The 13,140-nt window shown below is 41.6% G+C and overlaps 1 protein-coding gene across 1 annotated transcript in view; it reads right to left on the reverse strand.

Annotated features, from left to right (window-relative positions):
• The window catches only part of MALRD1 (MAM and LDL receptor class A domain containing 1), a 455,974-nt gene that overhangs the window by 96,886 nt on the left and 345,948 nt on the right, over positions 1-13,140 (reverse strand). The window contains exon 28 of the mRNA XM_025210089.1: positions 11,838-12,018. Coding sequence (XP_025065874.1) covers positions 11,838-12,018 — 181 coding nt within the window. The remainder of the gene's footprint in view (positions 1-11,837; positions 12,019-13,140) is intronic.

The raw sequence follows: 13,140 nt of genomic DNA on the forward strand, positions 1-13,140 counted from the left end.
ATGCAAAGTACCCATTTAATAGGTTGGCTTTTTCCTGGGCATCAGTTGTCAGTTGTCCCATCTGGTTTAGCAGGGGTCCAATGTTACCCTTGCTTTTCCTCTGGCTCCCGCCATATCTGAAAAAGGACTTTTTATTGTCCTTGATACTCAAAGCTAGTTGGAGTTCAGTTGCAGCCTTGGCTTTCCTGATTTACTCCCTGCAGGACCAGACCAGTGCAGAATATTCCTCCTTAGAGGTGAATCCCATCCTTCATCCTTTGTAGGCCTTTCTTTTTAGCCTCAGGAGTTCTGCTAGATCCCTGGAGAGCCAGGGGGGCTGCTGTGCCCTCTTGCTGCCTTTCCTCCGAGATGGAATAGAATTAGTTTGTGCATCCAGTATTGCTCCCTGGAGGAGCAACCACTCTTCCTGAACTCCCCTTCCCCTGGGATCATGGTCCCTTAGGGCCTCACTGACAAGCCTCCTGAGCTTGGCAGAGTTGGCTTTCCTGAAATCAAGGAAAGCCAACTGACTGTTGCTGACTGACTTGCCAGCTTTACAGAAATAATTCATTCATTAAAGGCAGTGGACAACAGTTGCACACCATTATCTTGTTTAAGGCCCTGTAGTCAATGCCAGGGCAGAAAGAGCCATCTTTGTTGCCCACAGAGAATGTTGGGGCCCTGGCTGGGGATGTAGAAGGCCTGATGAACCCCTTATGGAGGTTCTGCGTAATGAACTCCTTGAGAATGTTAAGCTCTGATTCAGAGAGGGCACCCAAATGGGATCTGTACCCCTGGCAAAAGATCAATGGGGCAATTGTAAGGGTTGTGTGTGGGAAGTTGGTCCACACCTTTCTTGTTGAACATGTCAGCCAGATCTCAATAACTGGCAGGAAGAGATGGGTCAGTGTCTGTGGGGTATGTAATTCCCATTAAGGCAGGTTGCAGATCTTTTATAGTTGGTGTTAGTAACCTGATGTTTTCAGCCCTGCTTCTAGCCTGGGTACCAGCCAGGGGAATCTCCTCTAAGCAAGAGTGCAAGCAGTAAGGTGGGTTGAAACAGAGATCACTTAACCCCCAATAGATGTCTGGATTATGGAGATATAGCCAAGGAGTTCCCAGGATAACTGAAAAGTCAGGGAAACCAATAAAGTCAAAATAAAGAGACTCTGAGTGATCACCTATTGTTGCTCCTAGTGTAACCATCTCACTGATGATGGGCCCCAACGAGTGTTGGGATCCATCCATGGTTTCTATTACTTCAGGGTTCTATTTTGGCCTGACTAGCATCTGATGCTATTCTGCAAGGGTTAAGTGTATGATATTACCAGAGGCCCCTGTGTCTAAGAGAGCCAGAACAGGGACATCCAACCTAAACCAATGCTGTAGGTGAAGGATGACTAGCAAGGACAAATCTTGGGGCTTGGTGGCACTTGAGTGTTTAATAAGAGTCAGAGGAGCTGGCTTAATGGTCACTAGTGGGCCTGGACAACACCTCTTTAATGAGGCTGGGCTGGGGAGCTTCCCAAAGAAAGCATGGGCATTCCCCTCCTAGGCAGGTTAGGGCAAAGTGCTGTGCCTCCCCACAATATAGGCAGAGGCCCTGGAACTGATGACTAGCCTTCTCCTCTGGTGGGGTGGGGGATAGAGTCTTCTCCTTGTCTTGTCTACCTGCATGGATTCCACTGAGGGCAGTGTTGCCTCTTCCTAATTGAGATTTGGCTCAGCACTCCTGTTGGGACTCAGACAGATGGGTGTCAATACAGCTACTAAGGTCAATGGGTCCATTCAAAGTAGCTCAGAGCTTCACCTGGGCCAACTTGTCTTTAACATGGCCCTGATGACCCTGGTGTAAGCAGACATGTTGAGCTCTCTCATTCCAGTGTCAGTGAGCAGTCATGTAAACTCAGCGGCATAACTTAAAACCAGGCAGTGCCTTTGTCTGAAAGGTCTGGAGAACTTACTCTGCAGTATGGACCCAATGTGGGATGTCAGAGATCTTGGCCACAGCTTGTATAAGGTCTCTGAGTTTGTTAAGGAAGGGGTTTGCTGATTTCAGAACTGGGGAAGCCCAGGCCAGGGTGTACCCATTCAAAAAAGAGTTCCTGGGGAAACTCTTTGAGAAGATCATCAAGGAGCACATTTGTGATGGGCCGGCATCAGAGATGATGCTCAGGGGCAATCAGCATGGATTTATTAGGGGGAGATCATGTCAGACCAACCTGATTGCCTTTTATGATCAGGTCACAAAGGCCATGGATGCAGGTGTCGCGGTGGATGTAGTCTTTCTGGACTTCAGCAAGGCCTTTGACACCATCTCTCACCCCATCCTAATTAATAAACTAGGCGACTGTGGCATAGACGCCTACACGGTCAGATGGATTGCAGATTGGCTGAAGGGTCGCACTCAGAGGGTGGTGGTGGATGGATCATATTCGACTTGGGGGGAGGTGGGTAGTGGAGTCCCCCAGGGCTCGGTCCTGGGCCCTGCGCTGTTCAATTTCTTCATCAGCGATCTTGATGTTGGGGTGGAGAGCAACCTGTTTAAATTCGCTGATGACAGCAAAATTTGGGGGGAGGTGAGCACGCTAGCAGGGAGAGAGAGATTGCAGAAGGATCTGGATAGGTTACAGGGGTGGGCAGACAGGAACAGGATGCGTTTCAATACGGACAAGTGCAGGGTACTGCACTTGGGTAGTAGGAACCAGCAGCACACTTATATGATGGGGAACTCCCTACTTGAGAGCACGGAGGCGGAAAGGGATCTTGGTGTCATTATTGACTCCAAGATGAAATGGGCCGACAATGCGAGGTCAATGGTTGGCAGGGCTAACCGGACCTTGTCGTGCATCCACAGGTGCATCTCGAGTAGAGCCAGGGAGGTGATCCTCCCCCTCTATGCGACGCTGGTCAGGCCGCAGCTGGAGTATTGTGTCCAGTTCTGTGCGCCCCATTTCAGGAGGGATGTGGACAACATGGAGAGGGTCCAGAGGAGGGCCACCCGCATGATCCGGGGACAACAGGGCAGACCCTACAGTGAGAGACTGCGGGACTTGAACCTATTCAGCCTCCACAAGAGAAGGCTGAGGGGGGACCTGGTGACCGTCTATAAACTCACTAGGGGGAACCAGAAGGGTTTGGGGGAGACGCTGTTTCCCCTAGCCCCCGCTGGCATAACAAGGAGTAATGGGCACAAGTTGATGGAGAGGAGGTACAGATTGGACATCCGAAAAAACTACTTCACAGTTAGGGCGGCTAGGAGCTGGAACCAACTTCCAAGGGAGGTGGTGCTGGCCCCTACCCTGGGGATCTTTAAGAAGAGGCTGGATACTTACCTGGCTGGACTCATTTGAGTCCCGTTTTTGTTTTTAGGGTGAGTGGTTTTTGGGTTGTTCTCCCGCCCTGGCGGGGGGGCGGGCTAGAAGATCTATTAGGTCCCTTCCGACCCTGAAACTATGAAACTATGAAACTATGAAAAGACTGATGGTTAGTCCCACCTTGGCCATATCTGAAGGGTAGATTTGAGGCAGAGTTGAAAAGTGAGGTGACACTGGTTAATGAATCCCTAGAAGCAGAGGGGATTCCCATCAGATGTACTGGATAACAGAATATGGGTTTCAGGATAAGATGAGTGGGCTGGCTTCCCCAGTGGGCTTGGAATCAGGGTACATTGGGCTGGCAGGGCCATAATCTGGATTTGTAACCCCTGTAAAGCAACCAGCAACTTGCCTCCAGCTTGCCTCCAGAAATCTGTCCTGGTGGTAGATCCATCGCCCCATACCAATGTGGGTCTGGGAGGCACACCTTGTTGTAAGGGTTTGGCCAGGATGTAGGTTTTTCAGGACATAGGAACAATTACAGGGTCAGCAACATTCCTTTCCTTTTTTATGTCCTTGTAAGAAGGTATTTAGCAAAATTTGCAGATTCATTGGAATCTGACAGGCCATGCTGTAAGCACTTCTGCTATGGACTCAAACTTATGACTTCTGGGCTGTCAACCATGAGCCTTAGTGCCTGCACAAGCCCCAAAGACAAAGGTAGAACAGGGGAAGAAGCAAAATGGAACATAAAAAAGCTAGGGGAAAGGGAACAGAAGGGTCTAACTATTAGAGAACTTGTTCCTACAGACCCTAGAATTAATCCCAGCATTCCTGGTCTCAACATCTCTTTGTGGTCTAGCAAAATGCTGTAAACCACCTGATGAAAAAACTAGTGTCTCCATCCCCTTTTAGTGGCACATCCACATAAAAGATAACAGCCTCTTACTGCTAACGGTGACTTTATTAGCTGAAGTGATAAAAATCCTCACCCTGCCAGTAATCCATAAGGGGTATCGGATTCCCCATAATAGAATTTCTAAATAGGGTTCTGTTAATTAATGCTTTGTTTTCAACGATAACATTTTAAATAAAACTTTGTAAGTAAATGTTAAGAGTTGTGAAAACCTGTAAAAGTCAGGAAATATAGAATTAAGGTTGCCTGAACAACCTTACTGTGGCTCTCTCTGGTCCATGCATTATATAGCACATTCCTTATGCCATGACAACATATCCCCCTCAAGCCCATACCACAAGCAAGGTAGAAGCACAGGTTACCAAGAATTGAAATCCAAGAAGCAAGCTGAGACCAGAAACCAGGAGTCAGAGAACTGGTGCTTAGTTCTAAGGGAGATCCAAGGATAGAGTCAGGAAGAGCCAAAGTTGAGTCAAAAGAAGCAGTGAACGTAAAGTTTGTCAGAACAGACTAAAGCTGTGTCAAGACATGCCTGGAGTCTGAGGCAGCAGATATGTTTAAAATATCTTTCAGCAGTAAGTCTCATTAGCCAGAGATCAGGGACAGGTTTGATAGCTGGTCCAGTGGGGCATGCTTGATCAGAGGCCCTGATAATTAGCACTTTTCCCCTGAAATGAGACAAATTTAAAGATTCCTAATGATTGCCTACATTTGTAATGATTCCCAACACTCTAGAATCAGAGAACTGTTTATTGGTTGCTAAAATTATTCTTGCTAATTAAAAGCCTAATCCAAAACCTATTACAGTAAGTGGGAATCTTTCACTGGATAAGGCCCTATCCCTGGGACCTGAGTTCCTACTGGAACTAATATTTCAAAATATCTTGATATAGGAGCAATGGTAGAAAAAGAGGAAAACATCATTAAAGGTTAAAATGTAAAGCAACCCCCCCCAAAAAACAAACAAACAAACAAACAAAAAAACCCAAGATGAAAAGAAAAAACAGAAAGGAGACCTTATAAAATAAAAAACGATAAAAAAATAACTGGATTTATATTATGGCTAAATACAAACACATATCTTGAGAACCTGAACCAGCTCAGGTTTCTAAGCATCCAGCATAGCCTACCAGTACAACAACATGACAAACCTGCCATTTCATACCAGTTTCTGCAACAGATATTCATATTGTTTTTTATAAACATTTAACCCCTTCCTGAGTTCCTGTGCAGGAAGAACTAATTTCTCCACTAAATGTAAAACTTTGCTTTGTACAAAAATGAAGATTTATATAAAGCACTGATACTCAATCTTTTGGCCTAGGGGGCTAGATGAGGGGTTTGGAGGCTGTCCACAGGCCTGATTAGGCCCCACATACAAGGATTGGGCCCCAAGACCCCACACTATTCCCATATACCTGGATCAAGCTCTGGGGGCCTCACACTGCCTCTACCCAGTCCCACATGCACAGGACTGGGTTCTAGGGAATCCTGCACTGGCTCCACCCAGTTCTATGTGTTGGGATCAGGCCCTGGGGGCCCAGTGCTACCCCCATATGCTGGAATTGGGCCTTGCTTGGTCCTATGTTCCTGACCTAGCACACAAGGTTATTGTTTTTGGGCCTCCCATACTCATGGGGAGCCCTGCATGCTGAATGACATTGCATGGGGGGGCAGATCTGGCCCATAAACTGAGAATTGATAGCCAGTTTGAAAGGATTAAAGGCTAGATTAAACAACCAAACAGTGACTTGTTTTGCCCGTGCACATGAAGCTGTAATTCTGGGGTGGTATCTTCCTGAACAGACTCACAATACTTTTGTAGAATCCAGCTTGTGGTGAGGGGAAGCAAAGTCATTCAGAGTTAATTCAGTACTTTTGCCTCTGGTTCATCTCATAAGAAAAAGATCACAAAGTAAACCCAACATTTAAAATTTTTAGATCAAATCTTTAGTGCTCTGGGGAAGTATTAAGCCCAGTTCTAATGGTAGCTAAACTAGTAACACATTTCTATGAAGACCTGGTTCCCATAGTTTTGGGGGCTTTTTTAAAGCTTGGGTATAGTTGTAACACCTCCTGAAGAGTGATAGATTGGAGTAACAAATGCTAGCACTAATCTCCTTAAAGAAGAAAACATTGTGAAATACGGTTTCAAAGAAGACAGCTCACAAATTTGCCAGAAGTGACCTTCTTCCTGTGTTGTTACAAGATTCATTTAACTAACCATGAAAGCCTATGTAAATCAGCTAATAATTCAGCAAATGAATGACATGGATCATTCCTCTCATTGTTCCTGGAAATTTCTATTACATTTTCATTTAGAATTATTGTTTTATTTAATCATCATCTGTTTTCTTTAATGGTGTCGTGCGAGAAATAATTAGCGCCGAAATTGCATCACACCATATGGTTCAATGAGGTAAATTTTCAGGCTGATATTCTCTATTCTTGCTTCCTCCTGAAGCAAAGCTTGGCTTTATAAAATAATTATTTTATGCACAAAGTCCAGATTTTTGGCAATAGCACTTCAGAGATCTTGATTCTAACCCACTACTATGAATCAGCAAAGTGTCAACACTCTGTCTTTCATGAGAGAACACTACATTTTAAGATAATTACTAATGGGATAGAACTGCTGCTACTTCTTGGCAATCTTTCAAAATCACAAGGTAGGCATGGTGAAGAGATCAAAAATTCCCCAACATAGATCCATCCAGGGGTAATATTTTGTATCATGCATAGAACGCTACCTTGTTTTCTTAATGCCTTTAAAGCTTTCTGATTATTCAGTCTGTATAAGTGGCAGATAGTAGTTCAGTACTTATAGTATAGTTAGTATAGTATAGTTAAACTATATTGTATTGAAAAGCCTTGCCTTTTCTTTATGATTTTTTCCTCAGTGTGATTAATCACTGTAGCTAGCATAACTTTTTATTGCACAACCACTTCCTTTTCTTCAGCTGCCCTCATTGTTTGTTGGAACATACAGATATATTATTTGCATAAGTGTCACAAATAAATTAATTAAACAAGGAAAAAAAACCCTTGACCTCTGCCTAGCTGTGCAATATGTTTCTGCTTGTATTTCGCAAAGCCCATTTTTGTTTGCTATCTATTAGATTTGTTTTAGCAGCCATAAAAAAGCTTGTACTTGTGCTACAAAAAAAAAAAGAAAAGAAAAAAAGAAACAATTTAGTTCTGAGTGCTCCAGGCTAGGCTCAACAGGGAAATCCTGTTTTTGTGAATTTGGTGAAATGTATTTTATTTGACTGTTCTACAAAGGTAAAGGAATCAATAACAAACAAGAATGGTAAAGGCAGGTCAGCCTCCTTGATGTCAGCACACCAGGATTAAGGTCAGCACACCAACAGTGTTAAGAAAACTAAACAGCTTTGGCCCAAACTGTAGAATGCAAATGTTCATCTAAATAGCTGAACTAGTGGATAAGGACAATGGAAAGATCCCCACTGATGTCACAGAGTTTGGTTCATGTCCTTGTTGTATGAAGCAGTTAGGAAAAGGGTGCACTGCTGTTTTATAAACAACATTGCTCATGCTGCAACTCAGATTGTTACGGGGCATGGATTCCCATGAAGGAGAAATGAATCCCAAATAGGAAGAGTGCTGGGAAAATCACCCAGTTATATATCCTTTCCCCTGCCAAAAACACACATGGAAGCACATTTAAAAAGGTGCTTAAATTAATATATTCCCATGCAGATTAACCAAATTCATCTCTAATAGTTCTCTCTAGTAATGTGTGCAGAGCAGAGAATCACAGAGAGAAACAGCATGAGTATAGCTATTAATTCACTTCATTCAAGCCAACCAACTGAGACTGAACATTCATTAAGCAGACATAGCATACAGAGTCCTTCACAAGGCAAAGGGCTTATGTACCTATCTCTGCTGTGGTTTATAAGGGAATAGTAATAATAATCTTATAACAAAAAAACACACTTCTATTCGCCAAAACTACAGTAACAGACAAATACATGTAATAATTATAATGACCTATACTGCAACATGCAAGAGTTCAGTAGGAGACACCAAATATTAGCTTCCCTCGTACTTCTAGCTGTGCAAGACAGGAACGAAGGAGGATTTAAATAAGCTGAGCATAGAAATGCATATTTAAAAAATGGTCAGATTTGTATTTATTTATATTTCAACCTGGAATCTATGCAAAAGGAGGAGAATTATCAATAAAAGTCTGCTACCACCAAGCACAAGCTTTTGGAGAAAACTGAAATCAAAACTGTTTTGATTTTGTAGAAAGTGTCAGGGAGAAGATGAGAAGGAAAAAAATATGGAAAAGAGTAAATTTTACCTGAGATGCTCTAAATAACATATTCTAGAATTTGCATAAAACAGGGCTGATTCTTTAATGCCATTTGAAATAGCCCTAGATCAGGGGTAGTCAACCCCTGGGCACGTGTGTCAATGTGGCCAATGATCTGGGCTGGAGGGCCACTTATAGAGTTTCAATGAGCTGTTGCAGGCTGGTGGGGGGCTGGTGCTGATCCAGTCAAATGCAGGTTGGGGTATGGGAGGAACTGCTGATCCAGCACAGTTGCGGGGGAGGGGAGCAATTGGTCTTATCTGGTTCTGGGCCCATTTGCCCCACACCCACGGCCAAACGTGTCAGATGGAGTGGGAGGGCAGGTGGGCAAGGTCTCCATGAAGACTGGCCCACGACCCCTGTGAGCTGGGTGTGTTTGGCCAGGCAGATGGGACTGGGATGTCAGCAGGTGGGAAGGGAGTGTCATCTGGAAGCAGGATGAGAGGGCAGTGGTGGGGGCTGGGATTAGGGCCAGGATCAAGGGGTAGTGACAATGCGGGGCCAGGGCCCAGGGCAGAATCAGAATCCACTCCCTGCATATCCCTGCCCAGAGAACCTGGCATCCATGATTTTGGCATTAATATTACACTATTGATTCATATTCAGGTCCTTTTCTCTAATTCTGCAGCCCAGCCACTTGTTTTTCATTTTGTATTTGTGCTTTTGATTGTTCTTTCCTAAGTGTAGTATTTTACATTTGACTTTACTGAATTTCATCCTATTTAATTCAGAATATTTTTTTCAAAATATCAAGATCATTTTACATTCTAACCCTCTCTTCTTTAGAGCCTTTTACCCAAACCATCACGGTGTCATCTACAATTTTATGACACAAAATTTCCTTGTAATGTTACTAAGACATTTGATGTGGAAGTGACAGTCCTGTAAAGAAGGATCATCATACATTTTAGCTTTCCTGATGACACCTTTTTTCTTTGAAGTTTCATTTATATAGTAGCTCTTTATATGCCTCTTTTTTGTAGACATTTTCTGCCCTTTTCTGACTTTAACAGTACTACATAGGCATCTGCAAAAAGGGCTTCCCATGAATCATCCATGATCATAATCACTAATTTTCTGCAAGTTATGATGCAGAAGTTATAATATAAGAACAAATATCCAAATGCATAGTGTAATTGCTTTCCCAGCAGATCCTGTTGTTGAAGCTATGCTCATAAAACAAATTGTTACTCTAACATTATTATAAACCAAAGTTACTTTCTGAGCTGTTTCACTGCAGGAGCAATAGCAATGTAATACAATAGTGGTTATAAAACAATGTTAACATTCAAATTTATATAATCAGTCACAGAAACTGAATCCAAAGTAAACCTCAGTCATATGAGCATTTTGAGATCTTTAAACTCTACTCTACTAAAAAAATGCTGTTCCTCAGAAAAAGCGCCTCTGTGGAATATCTTTAGTAAAAAAAGTACAAAGTCTTATTTTCTCACAAGATATGGTATTATAGATTATCATAGTTTATTTTACACTAGCAAACACTGTATTATATGTTATAATGTTAATGCTTATATGCTTAAAATTCATATTTTACATATGCAAGATTGCTATTATAGATAGTAAAGGCAAAGATTGCAATATAACAACAGTAAGAGTAGAGTTTACCTTTAACTCCATATATTGTAAATTGTAAATGATAATATATTTCGCTTCTATTAACTGTACTGGCTGAAATGCACCTATTTTAAAAAGTTACAGATTTACATGAAAATACAGTTATCATATTTATGCCATGAATTCAAGGTAAGCTACTTCCACTTTTTTTCCTTGCCATGTTTATAAACTAAATTTCTCTGTGAAATAAAGTGGTACATTGTCCAAGATACTGCAGAAAGACTAGCAAACTTGCACAGAATAGGGTTTAACAAGGTTAAGTTTTATTAATTAAATACATCTGGGTAGCATTTGATTATAACTTGTCCAGTGCAAGCCTATTCACGTGACTTAGAGGAGTGCTGTATTCAGCTTCCTTACCATCTATTTTATGTCATTAATTTGGCCCCAGCATCATTTCTGTACCCATCTCCGAATTCCTCTTGTATGAAGGTCAAAATGGGTTGTTTCCTTGCTGTGCCAGCTATTAATCCAACTCCAATTTTCACTGAACAGGAAACTAGATCCCATACTAAATTATTACCTGCAGTGACCACCATCCAAATCATGACAAAATGGATACATTGCAACCTAACAAACCCACTGGGTCCCTCAGTTGCTGAGGGAGAACCACCCTGCTTGGCCTATACAAAAATCTGCACAAAAACAGAAGAAAGCCATTCTCAGTTTCAAAAAGGCTAGTAGCATGATGATCCAGAGACCTAGTTCTACTCTAATCTGAAGATGGAAGGAATGAGGAGAAAATGGATTCCAGCAAGGTAGGTGGGATGTTTTATAAGCCCATTCCTCAAGTGTGTGGGAGCTAGCAGTATTCCATTGCATCCTTCTGCCTATCCAACCAATCTCCTACTGCTCCCACATCCCTGTCCAAAACCCATGAGGAAGCTGAGTAGCCACAAAGAGGGGAAGAAAGAAAAGGGATACATAGGGGAGGCAACCCTTAAATTAGGCCAAGAGTTTTCTTTTTTTCCCTCTGCTGGCCCAGACAATATATACCTAACCTTGGGAGTCATTTGTGACTGCAGTGTCTTTCCCAAGTAATAGATTAGAATTATGTGAGAAAATGAGCCAGATTCTCACAGAGTGTAAATGGTATATGTCAAGATATCACAGCTATGTCTACCTATAACATCAGAGAATCTAACTTAATAATATCAGTGGTGAATTGAACTAAAGGTGAAATTGGGTTGAAGCAGAGAAAGCTCTTATTTTAAATCCAATGGCTTAAACATAAAAGACAATTCATAACTTTCTTGGCCTTTCCTCCAATGACGAGTTTCTGGGATTTGCTGTGAGCACTAGTAGCTTTCTTGTGGGGGCGGGGGTGATTTTTGTTTCTTATTACCATTCTCTTCCTTGCTGATCAAGGTACTTGCTCTATGTAGCCAAATGACCCAGTTAATAGACTAGGTCACGATGTATTCTTTTTGTCATGACCTATGAGAAAGATGTACTTGTATGAACGTTCCCATTTAAACAGTCCATTAAAATACCAAGAACAAAAAAAAACCCTTGTTCAAGGAAGATTTGTTTTGTATAGACCTTCTGGCAGATCATGTTTGATATACTATCATATATAAAAGCAATTATGTATACCCTATTTTTATTTTTTTTATTTAAATGAAAAATAACTTCTTCTGAAACTTACTTGTGGTGCAGTTCTTGAACTCAATGTCATCTATTGCTGCTCCTCCTCCTAGATCTTTGGCACGAATGCCTTCAAATAGGACCTCAAAATTCCTCAATTTCCCCAGGTGTATTTCTGCTTTCTTCCATTCACCAGCATGATTTCTAGACTCACTCCATATTCTTGAAATTCCATTATCAGTCTGAAAATGAAAGGAAATATGTATGCTAAGGTACATATAAAGCACAGATTGCTATATACATCATCTACCACGTGAAAACAAGGAGATTGCACTCAGAGATGTCCCTTGATACTGAACTCTTATATTAAATTTTGTCTGAAATGATTGACACATACTTTGATGGAACAGAGGGGAGGGGGAAATAATAAGATGAAGAGATTATCATACAAATCACATAAGCATCAATAATGGATGGAGTCTTAGTACACAAATTACTATGTATATACAATCAAACTTCAAAGCAGTTTATTTTGTTATCTTTTCCAGTATCTATTATTTCAGGCTTGGAAAAAATCCACAAACCATTGAATCAGTCTGCCTCATTTTTCTGAGAGTACCTATTGAGATAGTTAACTTTGGTTTGTATAGTGCATTTGATTTAAAAAAAAACCACACCAGCATTTGACTTTTTAAAGTATTCAAGTACATCCTTAATATTTAGACATATAATATGAATTATATATGTGGAAGTGGTCCTCACCCCTACCTTGGGCAAATACAAGAGGAGGTTGGATGATCACCTGCCTGGGGTCTTGCGAACCCAGCATTCATTCCTGCCTGTGGCAGGGGGTTGGGCTAGATGATCTGTTACTGACCCTAGCGACTATGAAACTATGATACTATGAATTATGAAGGTATTATTCCTCCATTCTAAATATGGGGGATAGCTCACAAATGAAAAAACTAACACACACAAGGTATACACTGTATTTTTAAATTAAAATATTAATTTAGTAGGTTATCCTTAAAAGTTTGCGACTCAGTCTCAGCCTGAAAACCAAGCAGCCTTACATTATAGTTAGTTGACGAATATAAATAATGAGAGTTTAGGAATATGGGACTGGGAAGGGTCTCCCATTCTGTGCATTCACAGGCTATCATTTATCTAGAGAATCCTAAAACTGGTCCATTCCTATACCTCTTACACACCACAGAAACAAAGACCCTTATTAAAGCAAAATAAAAATCACTCCACAATGTGTCATAAGTAAAAAGCAAGGAGAGACAAGGATGCCCCACCAATGCTGTGAAGAAGTAAAACCTAAAAGTATTAAAAGCAAAGGTAAAAATAAATAGGGAAAG

Source organism: Alligator sinensis, unplaced genomic scaffold, assembly GCF_000455745.1.
Source record: "Alligator sinensis unplaced genomic scaffold, ASM45574v1 scaffold234_1, whole genome shotgun sequence".
Lineage (NCBI taxonomy): Eukaryota > Metazoa > Chordata > Crocodylia > Alligatoridae > Alligator > Alligator sinensis.